Below are 23,477 nucleotides of genomic sequence, written 5' to 3'. Positions count from 1 at the left end.
CCACATTCCTGTATAAAAATCTCAGAACAAAGTTGATTATAATAATCAGAACGTTCCGGAACATTAATACACAGTTATTGGAGTAGCTGATAAACTAAATTTAAGGTTCTTTAGTCTCTAAGAACTAATGGATGTATTTAGCAAGACACACCAGCCCCTGCCCCCCTCCCCCAGCCCCTGTCCCCCAGCCCCTGCCCTCCAGCCCCTGCCCCCCAGCCCCTGCCCCCCTCCCCGGCCCCGACCCCCTCCCCCAGCTCACCTGCAGACATCTGAGCCAGGGATGTGCTGTGACAGGCGGGAGTGGAGCAGAGGTATAAGGCGCAGGTCCACCCATCTCTTCTCCCAGCGTAATCCAGGGGAAGTGGGCCAAGACGAGCAGGACAGAGAGTCCTGGAGGGGTTGGCAAACAGAGGGGGGGGGGGGGTGGCAACCACATCATTTCTCACTTCACAGACATCCATCAGCTGTCCTGCCCAGAGGAGAAGCGCCTGGGGCTGCTCTCGTGGTGTAACAGGTAGAGCATGGGGCCCGATGCAGCAACTCTGAGCCATTATGGAACTACTGACTAAGCTTTCTTTGCACTTTGGAAAAAATACATGAAGCATCCTTGTCTGAAAATATACAGCACACATTACATTACAGTGTCTGAGGTAAATACATAGCCCAGCTGAGGGGGTTGTACTGGAATGGTACCGTGTTATTGGGGTGGAAGTTTAAGTGCAGGCCACTGTCACATAGAGGAGAAGATGTTCCACTGCTCTGATCACTGGGGACACCTGAAACACAGGGTCATCACACACACACACACACACACATATATCACTTTTCAAGATTGACATTGTCAGGTGTCATTCCATTTTACTCCAGTCATGAGTATAAAAAGAGAGTGAGAGAGTCCAGCTTGGTGGGTTGGTTAAACTCAGCAAACCGCACCCTCAAATAGCTAGCTTTACAGCTTTGAAATACATCAGATTCTAGAGAACAATGCCATTATTCCTTTTTCAGAGATGAGAGCAAAATGAAATCTAAATGAATCTTTCTTATTTCTCTCTTATTTGCAGTTAAAAGCTATGATCACGAAAATCATCTCAAAGGGTGTCTATATGTTGTAGGTTTCCATGAATTACAGCCTGTAAAATTATTGCAAATGAGAAAGGAATGGTCTCAGGCATGTACAAATTTCTCATTTTACACAATAGCAATAGCAATAACGTGAAAGACGGGAGCAAGACGTGCTTGTCTCACTCACCCCACTTAAATGGGACATCATTCGGAGGCACTCAGTATCACTTTCCAACTGATTCAGATTTATATACTAAATCTATATTGAAAATACTATTGAAAAAACGTACATAGCGCATCCATCACCCCCTCTAGCCTATCAAACCCTCTCATGTTTATGATGGCATGGTTGTCGGAAGGTGGGCACCCTTGTGACCTGTCTATGGCTTTGTCCGGCTGTTAAGGACCTCTGGGATGTAATTATAGAGACACTTTCTAAGATGTTGAACATGGGTGTAGCTCTATGTCCAGCGGCATGCTGGCTGAGCTTCCAGCCCAATGGCATTTATTGTACATCTTCACAAAACAAAAATGGTTATAAATTGGAAATTTTGGAAGCCAAATCGAGTTAACTTAAATGAACTTTTGTACTGTAGGACCTTTTGACCCTGACATGCATGAAAGAAGCAGCTTTATCTGTCATTGCTGGATAGGGGAGAGAATGTTTTATGGGACAAAGTAAGGTCGTTTCTGGACTCACAGCAGCTCGCTGTCTTTTCTTTACAATGTAACAAGGTCCTTAGTAGACTCACAATATGCAATACTGGTTTCAATCATATGTAATCATATTTCTGATGATTATCTTATGAGGTAAGATCATGTACACATTGTTTGTAATAGAAACACTTCCATAAAACATTCAACATCGTAGCCCTTCCTCTCTCGCCTTCCAATGTTTTGTCTGATTTGTGCAAAAGCCACATCTTTGTATTATCACACTTGTTTTGTGTGTTTGTCTATCATGAAAAACCCAGAATAAAATTTAAGTTAATTTTTTATTCGATGGCTTCACTGGCTAAAGCTGTATTTATAGAGGCGGTCGTCATGTTTATAGATCCCGAGTTTGAACCCCGCCTTGGGAGAGTTAGAGAGGGAGCAAGACTGAAGGGCAACGCAACTATCCCTGTGACACTAGCGCAATGATGAAACCAGCGACTGCAATACCTCTCCAGGACTGCAGTTGCAGAACACCTGCTGTTGCTAAGATACACATACATGTGCAATCTTCACAGAGCGGCAGCTTCAAAAAAGATGGCGTCTTCTTCAGGAAGGAGACTCTCAGGGTCACTTCCTCTCCGGCATTTCTCAAAACTTGCACCTGAAATTGAACGAGTGATATGTTACAAGAGAAACACAATCTGCTTCTCAGTGTGTAGATCTGCATGCTATTGGATGATGCAGGTTATAGCTTTTTCATAGCCAAGAACACATGATACAGGGTTAAAAATGAAGTGTGGGTGGTATTTTGCCTCTACACTGAATTTTGTAGAAATCTATCAACTATACAGCTACAAGATATGAATCAAAGAGTGAATGCAGATAAGGTGTTGCAGTGTTGCACTTTCAGTGAAATATTAGATAACAGTTGACAGCTTACCACTTCCTCATGGCGATAGCTTCTAACATTAATTCCATTTATCTAGAAAAAACAACATTGCCGTTAGCAGTGATACCGATAATAAACAAGCCTACATGAGCCAGCTTTCACAGTTATCTGCACTGAAAACCATCACTTACATTTACGGTTGCCAGATTTATTAATTTAGAATTACAGTTCTATATACAACACTTCCTGGCTGAGCCTCAACATTTTGCCCTGTAAAGTTCTGTAAAATGTTGCTCTCTTAGTGAGAAAAAAAAGAGTAAAGACATTGTATTTGGACAGCAGTACAAACCCTGGCTGACACAAGAGGTATGAAACATTAACACCATTCCTCACTCAGTGTAAAATGAGGGCTCTGGGAGGGAACGTACCAACAAACACTTGATGACATATGGCGGATAAAACATGGATGCTATTCAGCGCTTACCTGGAGGATGCCATCTCCAATGAAGAGCAGCCCAGAGAGTTCAGCTACAGAGAGCAGAGGGCGGTGAGTGAACACATCCACATTCTAGCACACCAAACGGAAACACATGCTCAACATCAGCTTACCTTTTTGCTCTTTGGATATTTTGGATATCACAACTGGGATTTTGTGTTCCGCGCCACCCTGGGAGACAAATAAAGCAGATGTAACAAGGTTCTGGAACGATTAGACCAGACAAGAATAAAACAGAGGAAAACTATGTTAATGTACCATACCCTACAGCAACTGCAATTAATCTATTTTGACACAAAAGATTTAGTGCACTCGGTGACAGTAAATTAAGAGACAATGGTGGGGAGGGCCACACTAATCAATTGAGATCTTAATTACCTTAATACTCAAGCCAAAACCTCCGATAGTCTGTCTTCTGATGGTCACAGTCCTCTCCTTAAAAAGGGTTATTGAGTTAGAATTTGGGTAATTGGATTACTCTGAGACTCACAAACATCTTACAAGAGAACATCTTACTCTAAGCAGAGCAGGCAGGGCCGATTAGTTTACAGCAATAATAAAACTGTTAACAGGGCCTCGAGAGGGTCTGTCCATCAAACACAGCGAAGGAGCCACCCTGAATGTCTCCATCAGTCTACTGTCCAGCCAGGTTGGGAGATGCACTCCTGGCTAATGTGGCTCAATGCCTGCCTCTCTTCCTGTTGAAGTCAGATTTCAACCTTCCCCCTAGTTCCACATATTGAGCAAGACACACCATGACATTCCATGACATTTTATGACATTCCGGGGCATTTCATGACATGTTTTCGTAATGGAAACAATCTTTGAGAACCTTGAATTCCGACCTATAGATTAATCGAATCAGATCGGCGTGCACACACGGTGGGCCATTCAATGCTTTATCAATATCTTAATATAGTCACCTTCATTTATGCATTATTGATTTCTGTGTGTGTGTGTGTGCGTCTGTGTGTGCGTGTTTGTGTGTGTTTGTTCCAACCTTTATAAAAGGGAAATGGGTCTTACATGTGTGAGGCTAGGTTACTTACACAAGAATAAAATGGTTCTCCAGACACACAGATGACATCTTGCTCTTGGATGGTCAGAATGTCTTTTGCCAAGTGCAGTCGAATATTGAAGGGCTCCTCGTTACCATCTTGCAGCAAATAAATCCCAGTCTTTGTCTGAAAGCAATCACAGTTGCCAAATAATTCATTTTGCCTCCATGTCCAACTTAACTGGCCATGAAATGAACTGTCATTGGAGAGACGTGTTTTAAAGATGACATGGCAATTGTCATACAGACATTGGTTATGTAAGAGTTGTTGTGAAGCATGTCACATATCAATCCATTTCAAAAAATATGTTTTCCTTGATTTTTCTTTTCATCAACTCGACATTAGCACTGCCAATAACAAAACTTTCCTGATGTTCCCTTTCAATATTATTCAGCCATCCTCTCATTATAAGCCGAGAAAACATTTTCCGAAGCACAAAATGATCAAATAAATGTTTAATGACAGTTTGACAAACAGTCAAAGAACCTGCATAATTAAAAGTACAAATGAAGTAGGCTTTTCTCTTTATCTGGAAGTATGCAGTGTTTAGCAAAAGAGGTGCAGGGAGAAGTGCATATCCCATGATCCATTTTGAACATGCTAATCCGCATACATTTGCATTCTGCATAGCAAATTCTTTCCTGGCTAATTGGAATGCCTGCCCTGTCCTTGGAACTACGCTTAGGTCTAAATAAAAGAAGCACCATCATCTGACAGGATTACTAATGAAAGAATGCACCAATGTCACAATCGTTGATGACACCGTCACCCAGGATACATCAGTCACTGGTTAACAAGGAGGTTAGTGCAGTCATAAACTAGGACTAGGATATATTTTATAGGTGCAAAGTGACATTTCCTTGTGATCTCTTGAGAAAGTCAGATGTTATACACAAATCTCAGCTGCTTGGAGGGAGAAATCTCAGCACTATCCAAAATGTGAAAGGGGGAATAATATGATGTGTATGGTTGTGTTTTGTTTGCGTGTGTGTTTGAGAGAGAGAGAGAGAGAGAGAGAGAGAGAGAGAGAGAGAGAGAGAGAGAGAAGGAGAGAGAGAGAGAGGTGGTGGGGGAGAGGAAGGTGTGGGGGTTCATCCAACAAGCCACTTCTGCACTACGACGCTACTGTACAGGACTAGTAGCGGGATTGGCAGCAGCCTTGCATTGCTGAACACTGTCTGACCTGCTGTTCACCTTGCTAGTTCATGAATGTCATTTCCCTTCTCTCCAATCCTATTTTCTGTTTCATCATTACTCTCCCATTCTAATCCCTTCCATCATTATCCACATCATCAACTCCAATTTATATCATTTACCCAGCAGGGTCCGGAGACATGTAACAACAAGGACCCATTCAAGCCAGATGAATCCAAAGATTTCTAATTCGGTGACACTCACTGCGGAGCAAAGGTTAAGCTGGGTCAGCATTTGACTGAGGCTGCCGTAACAGATGTTAAGACAGAGCAATTTGGTCTAGTTATCTTGCAAAATGCTGAGAGCTGAAATCTATTCAACTGCAATTAAACTGTACCTCTTCATTTGAAGTCTTGAAATCCATGTGCCACTGTACAGTGAGGGAAACTGCCCTGGAAAAAAAAGGAAAAGAGCCTTGAAAACACCAGAAAATACTCATCCGTAAATTGGCCCCCATCAGCAGCAGGGCCCTTTACAGAGCAGTTCCATCCCTGGGTGACTAGGGGCTATTTCAAACACATCTGCTAGCACGGGTGGAGCTTTTTCCTTTATGCCAGGTCATCATGATGGGGGCAATAAGATTAGGATGTAATAGATTTTAATGCAATGTTTCTCTTGTTAGCGCTATTCTTTGCAGAAGCAGTCCCAGCAAGCTATCTGCAAGGGAAACCAGAGAATATATTAAACATGAATAAATAATTGATGAGCAAAAGGTGAGAACCTGAGTATGGTAATATTCATTTCAGTATTGAATCACTTTCTCCCAGAAGGTAACCCAGCTACGGTAGTGGTCTATGCTCTCGCCTGGGCCTCAAAGAAAAACTTTGAGACAAATGCTAGCTAAAACTGCAACAGTCACAGTACAGGAGCTATGTAGAAACACACACGCATGAAGTAAGGTTATTGCTCTGGTGCAGAAACATAACTTCAACATACAGTATGGTCACATGTCATGAGAGGCCATGAGTCAAAAAAGGAAAAACATAGATGGAGCCATGACAACTGACACACTCACAAAGGTGATTGAAGAGCATTTAATACAGTGTAGATCTACCTCAGTAGGAAGGCCCCCAGCTCTTCGTTTGGAGAGGTCTAGCCATGAAGCAGGTTGGGTAGGGCTGCGTGTACTGTTGATCCTGGGGTGGGGGTGGAGGTGAGGGTGGAGGGTGGAGGTGAGGGAGGTGCCGCCACAGAGTCAGGGCTGGGCAGCGGTGCTGTCGGCTGTCTGGTGCCAGTACAGGTTCTGTGGTGTCCTGAACCGGGGAAGAACCATACAGATCCAGATCATCACACAAGCTTGAGGGAGAAAAATGTATGTTACCTTTTCCATTAGTGTACTGCATGAGATAGTAGGCCAACAGACTCAGCCAGAAAGTGTGTTGTCATTCCTTTAGCGTTAGAGAACAGATGTTTTTGCAGACTAGAGAGAGAGTGAGACAGAACAAGAGAAAAAGAGAGAAAGAGACATAGAGAACAGAAGTGATAAAGATGTTTTTCAGAGTTGTTTAAGATCAGAATAAGTGAAACAGCTCTAGAAACCTATGGATCCTAATGTGTGAATGCCAACCTTCAATTAACACATTTTTCTTCCACTTCCTTGTCTTTGGTGTAACAATAACAAATGATCCTGCCAAGGTGTTTTTCTGTGTGTAATAGAATCCACTAGAGAAATGCTACTCATTAGTAAGTCTTCGCAGACATAGTGCCACAAATTTGCCAAGTGAAATGGCACCTCTGGGATCATTGTTTTTCAGAGAGTACCCTGAATCGTTCTCAATTGAAATGAGAACCCATGTTATATTCATCGTTGATTTTTGCAGTCAAGCTGGATTTTCCTGAAACAGGGGACAAACAGAACTCGGTTCCATCTGGAGAAAGATTTCTCTCCTTGATGGATGTGCAGTCATCCCATGCCATTTTTGGCCATCTTTAAAAATGAATGCCTACATCTGGTCAATCTAAATTTGAGTTAAAAGTGCAGCGTTATAAACCGTAAGCCTGGTGCTTGGGGACGAGCACTCCAGTCTAAAGGAGGAGATGCAGGGGAGACCACAAATACAGCCGCTCCCCAGGAGGGGAGAATGCCAAAGACATACTTGAGCCGAACCTTTTGTAACATTTAAGCGGAGTCAGCGAAAACTCAGTGTGCGCCATCAGATATTTGCTCTGCCACTAATTTGCCCAACACCGTGGCTCGCACGGAGCCGACTGTGATTGAGACAGCGGAGTTAGATAGCCTGGAGGGTACAAGCTGTGGTAGTGACAAGCCCACCTCCAAGACCCGGGTACAGCTCCTGTCACCACGACAGCATGATGGATAGTTGCAATATAGGCATTTCATCTGGGGGAGGATCAACTGTCTCAGTACAGACAGGCAAATGTTGGGGTGGACTATTGAAACCCAAATACAGTTTATTTATTGTATGGTCTGATACATACAGTACTCAAAGTGCCATGATCTGGAACTGAAGCGGTTGATTATTGGAGCTAGAATTGTGGTCCTCCACTTGGAAAGAGAGTCTTTTGGACAGTGAACTAAGCATCCAGGTTTCTTCATTGCCAGTATCTCTTGGTGTGAAAATATAATGAGTAATGTGGCCTTCCAGCAGCAATTTCACACATTTTTATTGTGACCAAAAAAAACAACAGAAAAAATAAAATGTTTCTGTCACTGCCCTCTCTGAGCTGTTTGATTGTAATACTGCACATTGTCTCTGCTCTTGTGCTGTCTGTGCTCCCTTTTGTGATTACCAAGACAGAAAAAAAGAGATCCTGATCTTCGCTCTGACTTGCAAAGGCAAAGCAAACCAATTATTTTCTTGGTATTTACCAAGGGGTTCTGTGATTCAATAATATCTTATTAGCGTACTATTTTCAACCCTTCTTCAGCTTTGAGTGCACTGGTATTGTGAGTGCTGCCAGACTCCAAACCCCCATTTTGTATCTTGTTGTGTCAGTGCTCTCCATGCCAGACCCATTGAGGATTGCACGAGAGCAGAAGTAAGTTAGTGACCGACACGTTTATGCACCTGGCTCCTGACCTCTCTGATTGTGATGAATGGCTTTTGGCAAAAGCAATGCCCAGAACTTTCAGGTGGGTGCCAGCTTGAATCAAACAGGATCATTCCACAAACCGGTACCTATTATATCACTGAATATCAAGGAATCAAGATGTGTAAGGATGAAATAAGGATAGTCAGTGTATTGTTGTCATACATAAACACTGGTGTAGTTCACTGTTAGAGATGACTGTGCACAGGTCAGCTGGTTCCCTCTGGCCATGTTCTTAACTGGTAATAATGTATTGTTTTCCATTAACAACTTATACCATTGTGGGCCTATAGGCACACAGCTTGAACAACTGAAGCGTGTAATCTTGCACGGTTGTCCTAATTACCGTTAATGAATCAACTCCATTTTTTGGTTGTTACAGCACAGTACCTCTCATCTTGTGGCTTGTTTCTTCTTTAGATTAGGTTTGGGTGAAAACAACATAGAATACATGATGTTCCAGTTGTGCTTCATTAGCACACTTTGGGGCCTCAGGAATATACCAAGCCTGGAGTTTATTGTCACGCTGACATGAAAGAAGAACAACCAGTGCAACACACTAAGGGCTGACTTGATAGAACCCCATTTGGATAGTCAGATGACATCTATTACTTGCGGAAAAATAAGATTTTGAATTGATGGGGTGGGGGGATCATCAAGAGACCTGAAACACTGAGGATTATCAAGTATGACATTTGGAAAATTATAGCCAAAGGGGAAAAATGGTGATTTGCTGAAATAAAAATCTAATAATAGCTAAATGCAACGTGCGTTTAAAGGAGAGGGAATAATATAATTTCTCAATTTACTTTGAGTGAAATCTGACAGAGTTTAGTACCTCTACATCTCCCTGGGGAATTGTGTCATTCTCTAGAGTTGTTCCCAACTTACTCCGACACATTCCGCCCAAAGGACATGAACATACCCTGCAACATGGCTGCAATGCCAATTACCATGCATGACCCTGTGTGGTTTTACCTGGACATGGGTTCAAATTTTCCAGCTAACTGGTGCTCTTAGACGAACCAAAGCTACATGTAGATGCTATAGTATTCTAACTTCAAGTCACAAATTCCACTGGAATTACTTAACCCTCCTGTTATCCTTGAGGTCAATTTGACCCCATTCAACATTTGACACCACAGAATACATGTTTAACATAATTATTTTTGCTTCTTATTTAACCCTCCTGTTATCCTCAAATTTACTAACATTTTTCGTCCTTGGGGTCAATTTGACCCCAGCTACTTCAACCCCCAGAATCAGATTTGTACCCAGGTTTTTTGTGATAGGTACTTTTGTGTGTTTGTTGACACACCTAAATAGCCCTTTAAATAAAAAATAACCCCCACCCACCCCCAAAACAACCTTTTGCCTGACTGTGGAAAATATGCATATCATTCAAAAATCCAATTAAATTACCTAAAATTTGAAATAAATATGTTTTCTGTTTTGTTGGCTTTATATCGCTTTCCAACTGTACCCATACACATGCCTCCCCTTTTAGTTTATAATGTCAAATATATCATTTTCAATTGAATACATTACACATTACATTACAATTTATGGAGCTGTTTGGACTTGGTTGACAGTGTGTCTGGTGCCTCCTGAACCCACTTTGATGACATTAGGAGCACTAAGTCTACCCTATCATTCAAGTGGGGAGGGGAACCATAATAACTTTACATTTTTGGAAGGTATGTGTATGCGGGTGGTTGAGCCATAACAGGACGGTTGATACTAAGAGTATTATTCTCATCAGAGGATGCCTCATCATCAGGGTCCTCAACATTATCGTCTATTCCGCTTTATGTCTGCTCTATGTCACTTTCACTGTCAAAGACCTGTGACAAAACATAATTGACAGCAGACTTTTCTTTCAGCTCATTTTCAATTGAGAGAGCACACATAGCATAAATACAAAGTTTATAAGGCTGCTTTGGAAGCTTTTATTTGTTTGTTCCTCCCCTATGTTGAGTGAATTACGTTTTCCCACCCTCCGATGTTATGGAAATAATCAGTGGTTCTCACAATACTATAGAGTACTATAGTGTTAGTTTAGGACCCTAAAGCAGAGGGACACGTTATAAACATTATAAAATGCATTGTTATTGTGACCCCTATAACATTCAAAACAAATGTATGTACATTTAGATTTTTCTTGTATGTTCCATACAGCTAGAACAGCCTGGGGTCAAAATGACCCCAAAGAACATCAATGTTACAAAATGGGTAGAGGACACTTAAAAACATATAATCATGTTAAGTTTGTGTTTACCTTGTTGTCCACTTTAAATTAGGAAAAGTAATTAATACTTAATACTTAATGCTTAATACTTAATTATTTAACTGTAATTACTTAATTCCAAAACACAACACACAATAACCAAAGTAGGCTTCATATGCTAACGTTGTTTCTGTGTAGAACTACAAATATGGAACATAAAGCAGAATGCTGCCTACTGTAGAAAAAGCAATTGGCTAACAGGACAGTGCAAAATAGAGAAGGCAGTTAGCTTGCTGTCAAGGTACCAGTGCTTAACAAACTGAATAAGCAGGCTATCCACACATTAATCAGACATGACTTAAAATAGACCAGTGTGGGCTACTTAGTGACTGTAAAACATCTAGCAAATATACTGCCCGACCTCGACAGAAATCCATTGGAGGCCTTCATCTTAAACCAGAGGAGCTAATCTTTGAGTCAGTGCTTTGTTTGTTGTTACCTTTTGTCACTTGCCGGCTCAGCCATTTGAATCAGGTTTGAATACCATGGTGCAAACAGAAAGGCTTTTGTATCAAATGTGTATTATGTGTTTTCCCACCATGACAACAGTTTTGTATTGACCTAATTAGTCATCACTAGGCCGTGGAACTAATGATATCCTTTCTGTGCAACACCAACTCTGTGGCAGCCAAAGATAACAGTCCATAGCACGCATCAACAACTGCATCTTCAATTTATATTTAAACTTTCGCTTTTTTTGTCTCTCTATCTAAAAAAAATAAAAATGGCATCTCCCCCGTTAATTCGGTCCAGCATCTGGGACAATTCATACGGATGGTTGACTAAATCCGCCCTGGTAAGAGTGCACATGACTATAAGGTGTGATATAGTCTCCTTTCCCTCCCCTGCTTAGCTGCAGGTCTAAGATGTGAATGTCTGGGACCACCTCACTTTACACTCTGACAGAAGGCGTTAGACTATCTTGTCTTCCTATATAAAGAACAGTCGTTAGAGGATAACATTATAACAGAGTTATTTCAGCGATGCCTTTCTGTCTTTTCACAGTGGTATTGTTTCCTGACATGGAACACAGTGGCACGCATCCTCAGTAGCACGCAACCTCTAAGCATATGTAGGCCTACAGTGAATATAAATAATAATAGAACAAATTCAAATACAAAACTCAACAATGTATATATGTCTATACAAAAATATGTATTAGCAATAGCTTTTATAACTAAAAACCAACAATCTAAGAGGGAGGGATGTGCCTGCTTAAAGAACCAGGTCCGTCATAACATACCTAGCGATGAGAAGGTCAACGTTTCTTCATAACCCCTGTTCTCCTAGAATGTATCTACAGATTGTAAAACCGTACTTTCACTGTGATTGCGCAAACATAAATCATTCATGCCAATGTGTGTATTCACTCTGACTAAGTTTGCCTTTGAGGGTAAAATATCCCACTCGGGCAATAATTAGTAAAGAACATTCCGTCAGCATTTTTGAAAGAAGGAACAGTGGTAGGACTAGTAATTCCTATTTCCAGTATGAGTTGAAACAGATTATTGACAATTAAATTGGCTCACAAACAAATATAAGTTGAACTATTTATTAACTATAAGTAATAGTTAATATGCAGCTGTTATTGTAAATGTAGTATAGGGCTGTAAGAACATGACTATATCAAAACATTCAGTATTCTACATGATTTATCCAACCATTCAATCAACCCCCATAAATAATGTGAGAGTTATTGCAAAGATAAATGAGCGACTTGATGTGATACGGCAGCTTTTTCTAACAGAATCCTGATCTCACTGCTCATCCAACACTGGTGACACACAATACAAATGTGGCACCACTCCCACAACTGGGAGTGGACCTAGAGCTGCCTGGTTTGCTGTCGGGGTGACATGGTCACCAGCCTTCATGTCACATTTCACTCAAGCCTGAAAGACCTTTAACACTTGGACAAACAGATTGGTGATATATGACTTTAGCTGTATGGGGGAGGGAGGGGGGGGGGGGGTGAATGCTCAGAACAGAAAGCTGTCAATGACAAGGCAACATCCTGTCATTCCAAGGGAACGGAGACCTTCACTACATCATCCAGATTGCTCCTGACCTATGCCTGTTAGCCAGACCTTACTCTGCTCACCATTCTCACCATATGGATCTGCAACCACTAATGCAGATCTGTAAAAGCCAGAATGAAAATAACTATTAGATGGCCATGGCCCAGTAATAAGATAATTTTGTACCATTATGCTGATATGCAAAACCATATTTTGCTTTTGATAGCAAATGATGTCTGTGTGATCTTGGGTATTCATTCACCCTAATTAGGTATTTACTCATCTTCAACTCAGTCTTAAGAAACTACTGTATGGAAACCCTGTCAAAACTGACCTCATCAAGATACTGAGTTTGCAAGCCTCCTTGCGCCTACTTCATGCATCATTGGCTATTATGGGACTGAGAGGTGTGAGAGCTATATTCACAATATGAGTCTCAGGGGCAAATATCAGGATTTTTCTACACGTGTATAAAACAATATAGCCAAGGCTACGCATGTTTCTCTGGTTGCCATGGCTGAACGCATCATGCCTTGTCGGTTGCACTGATGAGGTTTATTGTGTTACAGCTGCAGGGAATTGCAGGTTTCGATCAAATACTGTCTTATCTGACTGCAAGATGTGTGGCATTGGAATTACGTGTTATGCTGTCGACTGTGTGCAGTACATCATCTGTATCCTACTTCAGATTTGTTTTATATCACTGGATAAAAAGCGGTCTGACAAGGCACTATAAGGCAACTGCGGGTGCCATACATTCGAGTGCCGAGGCAATGTGAGGGCTCGTGTCATGTCTTTATTTTAATTATGCACTGTTGCACTAGTGATCTGTCAGTATGACTATGTTCAGTGAACTACCCCCATATCGTAAAATGCTAATATATGTCTAAGCTATAGGCTACTCCTGAATCAGTCAAGTATACTGATGATGTGGTCCCAGTGTATGAATACAAATCCTAGCCTGTATTGAAAAGCCAATTGAACAACAATTGATAAGGTCATGGTTTATCAATATCCTAAATACTAGGCAATTCTAATAAAACAATTTGCTGGTAAAATACAAGTCTCGCTAATGACTTAATGGGATACATTACCTGTTTTAAGTATCCTAACAGGTGGTGATGTTGGATTGGATCCCCTCGGCCCCTAACATCAATCCCTTCTGAAATGTTTATTCAGAGTAGGAAACGGTTTCTAGAAATCTCTGCGAAATCATCTCCATCAAGCACCCTCGCCCACACGATATCCAGAACACTGAAGCAATGTTCAAGCCCGGTCAAATATCCCGCACTAACGTAAAAACCATTTCGCCACATTTCAAGGAGCAACGATTTAGGGATTTCTTTCCGTCGACATCTCAAGGGAGGGAAACAGTTTCACATTTTCTTCGCACCGTGCGCTCAGCTGTAGTGCAAATAAGACTGGATAAAAATCACATCGATTTGTTTCAACTCACGTCAATGGAGTCAGTTCTTCATTTACTCACGGAGCACTCTGCTACTCACAACAACGCATAAATATTGTATTCATTTACTTTCATCTATTGAGCACACAACTGCCCAGCATCCTCGCAAAGAGCGCTTCTGCCAATTACTCGGTAGCACACACTGCGGTATGATTTCCTTAGTGAATGAAACCCCAGGCTGGTATCAAGCTGCATATGGACAACGACCACCGCTGAAGAAAATTCAGATGAGCCGGCTTCAAGAATATTTTCAACTGATTTTTAAGTAGCCCAGTCCATAGCAAAAACATTCATTTTCTGCAGGTTAAATAAACCGAATGTCTCGCTTTTTCACGAGAGCGGTCATGACTCATGAACGTGAACCGTCCCATTGCTCACTGGATCAGGAGAGAAGATTCACGCTCCGATCTTGACTTCAATAAATCGAACAGCTGTGTTTCGTGCATTGAGATGCAACCCTACGGCCCCTGAGTGAGCAGCTGCGCAAAGACCGCAGGTTTAGTTGCAGGTGCACGTGCAGCTCCTACGGTAAATAGAACAAGTCTACAAATAGTTATACAAAGTGTATCTTATGGCTCTGGATCACTACCAACTTAGGATCAAGTCAACCATCAATTTAGAAACGCTTGTGAAAGGGAATGTGTGTCTTGGGCCACAAAATAAAGAGTGTTTTGTAGAGCCATTGCGGTATGAATGCTCTCAATCATTGTACACGTGTGTTTTCTAGTGCTTTGCTTTCCAGTCAGATGTGAATGGCTGGTCGGTGGTGTTATTGAACCATGGTTGTAGTGTGTCTGTTTCTGTAACTGATCTGCAGGCCAGAGGGCATCTGTCTGGAGAAACACCAGGGGGTGATTGGCTCTCCAAAAAGTTCAATATGATCAACCCACAATGTTACCTAACCACCCTGCTGCACCAATGTGACAAATTGAAGCTGGATTCTGTGTGAGAATCAGGGTGTGAAATTGTGACCAAGGCTAAACTCATCAGGTTTAGTGTCTTGGGCTTAAAGCACTACTACTCGGCCTCCATGGGAAAAAATGCATTAGATCCTGTTCACAGATGAATTATCGTCCTTTCAGTTTACCTTCAAAATGATAGTCTAAACCAATATTTAGAGAGATATTAATCAAACTGCAGAATCAACTGGCTGTCCTGATAGATTTGTGGCTGCAGACCAAGCTGCAACATGATCACTAAATCTCTCTCCTGCCTGAAAAAAACACCTGTACTTGAAGTATCCATAATTGTCATTCTAAATGACAATAACTGATTCATTTATTTTTTTTACTTGGATGCATCTATAGAGCTCATATTTACTTGACCCTTGTCCCCATCACTCGCGCGGATAAAAAGATCAGAGAAGGTGTACTCGTGGTTATACAGAAAATCTCTCTTGAAGCCTAGGGTTTACCACAACGCCATGAGAAAACTCCATATCTACCACATACCTTACATTTAGTCATTCAGCAGACGCTCTTATCCAGAGTGACTTACAGTAAGTACAGGGACATTCTCCCTGAGGCAAGTAGGGTGAAGTGCATGTTCCCCGGCCAGGAATCAAACCAGCAACCTTCAGATTACTAGCTCGATGCCCTAACCGCTCAGCCGCCTGATTCTCTTGTTGGCCATGAGTTGGATATGCTTGCTGCAGGTGGGCCGCGGAGCTGTTGGGGTAAAAGAGTTGGAGCCATAGGTATGCGTAACACCCATACAATATTGAGCTACTGTGCAAAGATCACCGCTCCATCCATTTATCATTTAAGGCTGTTCAAAAGTGAACCGTTCATGATGTGTAAAGGATGTTGCACAGATAAGATAGCCGGCTTCCAATTAACTTGTGCGTCCTAATGAGATTCTCATATCTGTTGACCTGGCCAATCAAATCGCTTGGGGGCCTACTTTCATAACTGCCAATTAATGCTGGCTTTGTTTTCCATTGTCCCAGTTCTGTTGGACATCATCCACCCCTCCCATCCATGGGTAAGTTGAACGAACACAAGGGGGCGTAGACTGCTAAGTTTCCCCTTCCCCAACAAACTCAGCCAAGGTAGATGTGATTAAACTGCTGAGATTGACCTTGAGAGCCAACTATAGTTAGATTTATGTTCAAAGGAAAAAAACTTTATTTAATTATTGGCAACGGAAATGTATGATTTCCTGCATCCACTCATGTCAGGAAATCTGTCACTGGATAGACTAAGGGTATTTCAATGTGGACCGACTGGTCCTCCTTGACTTGTGCTCTATTATTGGTTTGAAGAAAGATAAAGACTGTGGATTGTTAAATAGGCCTGACAAATCAATGTTAATTATTAGTGCAGTGCTCAGTTACATAAGTAGCAATGGAGCTGTGAAGAGCAATAAAAGAGACGTATGTCATGTAATTGTTCTTTACATACTTGTTGGCATTTATCACCTTTTTCATTTTCTTCCGCCTCCAGAGCTATGTAACACAGCGGTCATTAGCAACAACCTGCACATTGCAGTGATTGCATAGTCTACCTACTGCGTACCAAGATCATTATCTTCCTGCAAGCCCATGCACCACAACCACTCCAACAGCCCCCAGTTCTCTCCAACACCTGTCTAGTTAGAAGAGGTGGTCTTAACCCCGCCCACCTGGGACTGCGTGTTAAAACCCCGTTTTAATTGGATTGAAGACCCCATGTATGAATGTGTGACTCCTCCCATGCACCTGATGGGGAGTATTTACTGCTCCTTACTGCTGTATGTCCACTGTACTGTTACAACAGCGCTTCACTACACGATGACACTTTGGACTATGCAATAAGGGATTCCCGTCCATAAAGTGTTTTGAACCGTCCAGAGGGGACCGTTATATTTACCAGAGGTCTAGAAAAGATTTCCATTTTATTTTCCAAGATGCCACGTTCCTTTCTGGTCAAGAAACATATTAATTCCGCTAAGAAGCCAAATTATAGTGAGCTGGAAAGCCCCGCAGGTAAAGAAACACAAAGTTTTCAAAGTTTATGAGTGTAGCCACACTTTAATGCTTGCTAAACTGTATAACGTTCTAAAACTAACTAATGCAAAATACCAATGTCTGTTTCAAGTACGTGTTCTTTGATTGCCTCAGTTGTTTTCAATACTTTCAGCAGGTGTTGAATGCTTACTTACGAGAAAGGATAACATGTATTTGATCTTATTTTTCAGTATTAATTTCGCCGTATCTCTACAAAGGCCTTCCATTGCCTGTCATCCCTCAAACGGAGATCCTTAGTTCGGTGGCATACAACCCTATAACGGTATGGACTACCAGCAACTTGCCGCTCTCCCCGCTTCCAAGTGACTTATCTCCAATCTCTGGATACCCCTCGTCCCTCTCCGACACCTCATCTAAAGACCACAGTGGGTCAGAAAGTCCAAGAAGTGACGAAGATGAACGTATGCTCACAAAGTTCTCAGACCCTCACGGAGTTGACTCTGAAAAATTCCAATGTAGTTTGTGTAGCAAGTCTTACTCCACTTACTCTGGACTGCTAAAACACAAGCAGCTGCACTGCGACGCCCAAACGAGGAAATCTTTCAGCTGCAAATACTGCGAAAAGGAGTACGTTAGTCTGGGAGCCCTTAAAATGCATATTAGAACTCACACTCTGCCGTGCGTCTGTAAAATATGCGGCAAAGCCTTTTCCAGACCATGGTTACTTCAAGGACACATCAGAACACATACCGGTAAGTGTCTGCACACATTTGTAGAAACAAGGAACATGTCTGTCTGTTTGGTATAGTTTTAATTTGCGGTGGTAGGTTGCAAGCCTATTCAGCAGATGATAGTTGATACAAGTTATGTTGTTTGGGCCCATATTACCACAGGCTGAGGTGGCTTGTCAGAACAAGCAGTACCATGAACTGATAAAAACTCTGATATTCATGCCTCCCAATATGACTTAAATAAATTGATATGTTTCACAACCGCAGCTGTCTTTTACTTGACACATCATTCAAGTTTCAAAGTGTTTTTACCTTGAGACTTATCATCAGCTGAGGGTTGACTCTTTAGGTCTGACAGTTAAGCAGATAGTAAGTTGGTGTGATCTATTTCTGACTGCTAACACATTTCTTTTCTCCCATTCTACAGGTGAAAAGCCCTTTTCCTGCCCACATTGCAACAGGGCTTTTGCAGACCGGTCTAACCTCAGGGCTCACCTACAAACCCATTCGGATGTGAAAAAATACCAATGCAAGAACTGCTCCAAAACTTTCTCCAGAATGTCTCTTCTGCACAAGCATGAGGAATCTGGTTGTTGTGTAGCACGTTGAACTGGGATACCTTGCCTTCAGAGCCCTCTGTTATTTTCCAGTCTTCACAAACTGACCGCTGGAAAAATATTTTTCCTCCAAATATGCAGAGTCACCTTTGACATGACAATCCATTTCATTTCAGTATAAAACAATTCTACTGAATGCTTTTTATTTCAAGCAGTATTTTCACCATTTCACCACTGACAGTGTTGAACCTTGCCATAACATATAACCATCTGTCTGCGCTCTTCGTGCTCCCTTGACATGTCCAGAGATATATGTTTTTGATACAAATCTCACAGGGGATGTGTTTTAGGGTTAAACCTGAATATTTTTCTTTTGATATGATACTGTATATTGTAACACATGACAGCAGCAGTGCGCTGTCTGTGGAATATTTGAAGCCATCGCTACATGGAGAACAAGTGCAAAGACTTTTGAGGGTGAAAGTGTTTCAAACTTACACAATCATGACTCAGTAACTACTTGCCAGCACTCAGTTTAGTAATACATTTTCAAGTGCCTCTATTTTGTCTGGCATTTATGTATTTTAAAAAAAGGTTTGCATTTATATTTTTATATATTTGAATGTAAGTGGGACTGAAATGATTGTATTTTGACAGTGCAAACTGTGATTGAATGATTTTTATATTTTAAGATACTTTAAAAAATAAAAATTCAAAGACTTAGAAAATGTTTTTCTATTTGGCAGCACAAACTATTACAGCAGCCATAAATATATACTCATGTTTATATTGCAAGCATATAGGCAAGTATTTTGATATCTATAAGCTTTTGTTGATTTAGACATAGCTTAAGGACATTGCGTTTGTGAAATGTATATAAAGGCAAAAGTCAGAGAGTAAAAGATGACTCAGCCCAGACTCAAGGCTGAACCTGTTCTCTGTGAACCTGTCCAGACATCAAACACGCTTTACATTTAACACATGCCAGCTATATTGATCTGCACTCACTTGCTATAGTCTTTTGAGGACCCAGGGATCTTTATTTACTTAACTGAGTGTCTTTAAAGCACAAGAGCGTATTATTTTCCAGTGAATAGCTGCCATCACCCTAAACAGTAAATTAGCTAAATCTCTAAGGTGCCTTTTTAAATCAATTATTCCAGTAACATGCCTGCTATGTGAGGTAAAGTCTACTCAATTGAATACAAAACTGTCTTTGGCAGAAGAATTGTTCTCCAAAATGTTTTTATGAAACCCCTAAATCTCCATTGCTTTGACAACCTCCAATAATTCTGGGATCTGTGGATTAAATCGATGACCCAAGGTTACATTTAGTTGTATTTTACACTGTGCTGTCTACTTCTGTTGAACGACACAAAGTGTAATATCTGAAACGGTAGATTGGTAGTCGGACAGTGTTTGAGACTTTGACACCGTGGTCAAAAGCTGCTGATCTATGGGAGATGATTGGACAAATAGACATTTGTTGTCTGGCGAGCTGAACTTTCCCATAGGTCGATATTCAATCATATTAGTCCTCATCAAGCTAGTCCAGGTGCTCTCCACTGTCGCTCTGATCAGACCAGGTGGCTCGTGGCACTCTGGCCTAGCTGTGTGGGAGAGAGGCAGGTGCAGAAGCTGACACACACAGAGACCACAGCTAGGATTCCACAGGACAGTCCAATGACTAATGGGGAGACATTACAAGCATACAGTGCACTATAACCTACACTGTTGGACCTTTACAACACTAAGGGAAAAAAGTGTTTCTTCAAATGACAGTGTTGTTAGCACAAATGACACACAGGGTGTCAATACTAATACCCTATACCATATTTTTGTGTCACATACGATATGTAAGTGTGTGAATGTGCATTGGAACGGTTGCCGTCTTCTTTGACTTTTTGTGTTATCTCTGAATACACCAATTAACTGCCTGGCTGATTGCTCAGATTGTGGTAGGACACACAGCGCTTCTCATTCCCCCATGAATATTTGATGTAGCAGTTGTGTCGGTAGGAGGAGGAGATGGGGTGGAGACCAAGCAATGGCTCATTTGTTCTCAGCATATGGCTATTATGGAATGTGTGAGATCCAATATTTGTTGGGGGTGGCAACTGTTAATAGGCCTCCTGTTGTGTATACAGTAATTATAGCAGACCTGAAACACACAGCAGTAGGGCCATCTCATTTCCCTGTTTACCAGGAAAGAGATGGATGTCAGAAATATTTGTTGCCTCGGGTTACTTTTCCCCTTCATGGTGTAAGGCACCATAGGACATCGTAGCACTCCTCCATGGCTTGTGCAGCTACTTTTTGCTCTCTGAATGTTTCTTCTCCATAACAATGTTTTAGACTTACAGCTCTGGAACAAATGTAGAGACCCCTGCACCTTTTTCTTTCATTAACAACAGTTTGAGTGAGGAACAGAAGGCCACTGCGAATTTGACCCTTCTGTTCCTACCTCAAAATTGTCCTTCTCAACCTTTTTAAAAATGAAAGAAAAAGGTGCAGTGGTCTCTACATTTTTTCCAGAGCTGTATATAGTAGTCAACAATGCATCATGCAGGGTATACAGTAACAGCAACATGTACCATTGTAATTCTCACTCCACTCAATAAACGGTGGTGACACACAGAGAGCCCTGGGATAGCTGGATGGAGACGGAGGCTGAGTTGGAAACCTGCTGACTTGGTGGTGAATGGGGAGTGTGATTCCTTTATGACCGTCAAGTGGAACAAATAAAGTTAGCGGTGTCCTGTGAGGGCTGATTGTCCTGGGCAGAGCGTGATCCACCGGCTCCTCTCCAGCACTGGCCCCGCAGAATGGGGCTGATTGTATATTCTCACTCAGCTACTTGAACAGCCTGGAGGAGCAAGTCTGTTTATGGAACTCCAACATCTTGTTAGAAAGGATTCTGTTTCATTTTCACTGTCTCCCCAAATTATTGAATAGCTTTTATTTGTTTTGCATTGCTGTCTAGTAGGATGCATATTTGCCTTACTTAAATTACATAAACCATACAGTTCAGGATTGGTTGATAATAGACTATGGAGTTGTGAGTAGAATGTTTTGAAGAAGGTTGTGGCACACTAAGCAGTTGTTGTGAGTTTGGGTGACTTGAACACGACTACAAATACATTCGTAAACAGAAAAAGAGCACTGAGTCCGTTTTGTTTTTCATGTGTCAGAATGTTAGGCTAATAAATAAATAACTGGGCTTTGATTGAAGAGTCAACAAAACTGATTTGAGGACTGCAGTCTTATCAGTTCCTGCAGTAGGGTTGTCCCCATATCTTTGTTAGGGATTGCTAGGTCCACATGTCCACATCAGAGGCTGGGGAGACAAGACTGAGACAAGCAAGACTGTGTTGTCATAATCAATAGTACTTTGGTATTTTCAAGTCGCTGTCTTGTCGAGCATAGGTCAGCTGTCAAAAGAACCTGTGATCGTACTTGATTGTATTTCCTACTCTGTGTGCAACTCAGAAACTCATGACTGCTGCAATTAGGGAACAACATGACCCTTTGTCACCACACGTCCTTAAACAGAACAGTCATGCCCTTAGCAACACTTGCTCCATGATGTATTGATATTATGGTTTGGCGGTACAACAGTTTGGAAGGTTAATTACTGTGTCGAGGATTCCTTCATGTATCGACTAGCATGCTCTGGCATTGAAGTGCATGACTGGACTGCATGAATGTCGAGATGATTGTTGACTGGTCAGATCTAGATGGTTGCTCATTACTTTGACCCGTTCTGTTATACTGTTAGTCAAGTCAACTGTCATGGGATCATTTTATCTGCATGGAATAAATAAAGCATGTCTGATGTTATTGTCTGTGTGTGTGCTTCAAATCTGACCTCTCTTTAACCTTCTCTTCTTAGGCCTATTAGGGCTTTATGGAGAGTCTGCTTGACATCGACTGCCCTACACTAACCAAAAGGCTCTGGTCTATCATGTGACAGTTACAACCTGAATCGCATGCTACTTAACCAATTAGAGTGAACATCATCTGAATGACAAGCTGTTCTAGCATACCAGCCCTTCCTTTAATATAATATTCACTCCCTAGAACGGTCCAGGAACCCTGATTAGCATGGATGTGTTCCATGGATTCAGGTTTACTTAACGTCATCTGGGCTCAAAGGAATTTGTCTCTTGGGCTCTGTGAAAGTGATCAGTAGGCTTGTGCTGTTTGAATGGAGACAATGGCTACAAACTGTCCCTGACGTCCTCACACGCGGTGAAGCAGTACATTGGTATGCCTACCAGGGAGCACATTTCAAATGAGAAGTCCACCAGCTTCACAGATGCATCTGTCCAAAATCCCCGAGAAAACAAATGAAACAAACTGTAAAATGCGAGCTGTTGTTTGGTGTTCGATAGGCTATCCCTCTCCAAATTGAATAAACCACCCATTGGATCCATTATCGATTATTTGGAGGACTGATTCATCTTCGTGCCGGTGTTTGCGCGGTTGGGTCTGGCCCTTGTTATGTAGGTTGGTAGGTATTGCAGATAGCATATGAGTGTGTGAGAGCCTCCCTAGGGAGGCTGCCAGACCTAGCCAGTGACCTAATTATGATGAATCAGGGCTGGGGAGAGTTGTCTGGCCACAAGCCGCTAGTGAGTGGTGCTCAAGCTCCCCTCCTCAGCAACGACACAAACGAACACTAACATCAGAAAACACGGTGCTGATGCGCTCAGACATGTGCCCACGCTCCCGCTAAAATTCCAGTAGCAGTGGTGAATCCCAAACCTTTCCAAACACCGCATCTGGATGGAGAAGGATTGATAATAGCTGGAGCGAAACCCTGAATAATGATCGAGTGCTTCCATAGCCACAAGGCATGCCGAGAGAATTTTTTCAAGCAAAAGGAAGTAACTGGATCAAACCACTGTGGAGGTCCCTTGGGAACAGAGCGATCCCTGGTGAGTCCCAGGTACCGACATCAAAGACCAGCTGTTCTGGGACACACATATTGCAGCGTGACCTATCCTAAGTTAACAGGTAAATAGTGAAACAGAACACTGCAGGGGCTTGAGAATCACCAGCT

At 41.9% G+C, this 23,477-nt stretch overlaps 2 protein-coding genes across 2 annotated transcripts in view; one reads left to right on the top strand and one right to left on the bottom strand.

Annotated features, from left to right (window-relative positions):
• sntg1 (syntrophin, gamma 1) overlaps positions 1–23,477 on the bottom strand; it is a 47,488-nt gene that overhangs the window by 5,671 nt on the left and 18,340 nt on the right. The window contains exons 3-12 of the mRNA XM_084706671.1: positions 6,411–6,609; positions 5,694–5,748; positions 4,154–4,288; positions 3,483–3,539; positions 3,218–3,275; positions 3,093–3,136; positions 2,660–2,701; positions 2,227–2,380; positions 694–776; positions 260–390 (exon numbers count right to left, since the gene is read on the bottom strand). Coding sequence (XP_084562797.1) covers positions 260–390; positions 694–776; positions 2,227–2,380; positions 2,660–2,701; positions 3,093–3,136; positions 3,218–3,275; positions 3,483–3,539; positions 4,154–4,288; positions 5,694–5,720 — 731 coding nt within the window. The 5' untranslated portion in view covers positions 5,721–5,748; positions 6,411–6,609. The remainder of the gene's footprint in view (positions 1–259; positions 391–693; positions 777–2,226; positions 2,381–2,659; positions 2,702–3,092; positions 3,137–3,217; positions 3,276–3,482; positions 3,540–4,153; positions 4,289–5,693; positions 5,749–6,410; positions 6,610–23,477) is intronic.
• snai2 (snail family zinc finger 2) lies at positions 16,599–19,271 on the top strand. Its single transcript, XM_084707526.1, has 3 exons — positions 16,599–17,142; positions 17,355–17,876; positions 18,283–19,271. Exons 1-3 carry the CDS (start codon positions 17,064–17,066, stop codon positions 18,462–18,464), a joined length of 783 nt encoding a protein of 260 aa, XP_084563652.1. The 5' UTR covers positions 16,599–17,063; the 3' UTR covers positions 18,465–19,271.

Source organism: Hypomesus nipponensis, chromosome 10, assembly GCF_054491055.1.
Source record: "Hypomesus nipponensis isolate SF chromosome 10, ASM5449105v1, whole genome shotgun sequence".
NCBI lineage: Eukaryota > Metazoa > Chordata > Actinopteri > Osmeriformes > Osmeridae > Hypomesus > Hypomesus nipponensis.
The sequence above is the reverse complement of the archived record's forward strand: the minus strand, read 5'-3'. Positions and strand labels throughout refer to the sequence as shown.

Excerpts from the sequence above, each read along its gene's own strand:
- snai2 (XM_084707526.1), top strand. The coding sequence starts at position 17,064 with ATGCCACGTTCCTTTCTGGTCAAGAAACATATTAATTCCGCTAAGAAG. Across the intron at positions 17,143-17,354 it reads TGAGCTGGAAAGCCCCGCAG|TATTAATTTCGCCGTATCTC; the intron begins GTAAAGAAACAC and ends CTTATTTTTCAG. Across the intron at positions 17,877-18,282 it reads ACACATCAGAACACATACCG|GTGAAAAGCCCTTTTCCTGC; the intron begins GTAAGTGTCTGC and ends CCCATTCTACAG.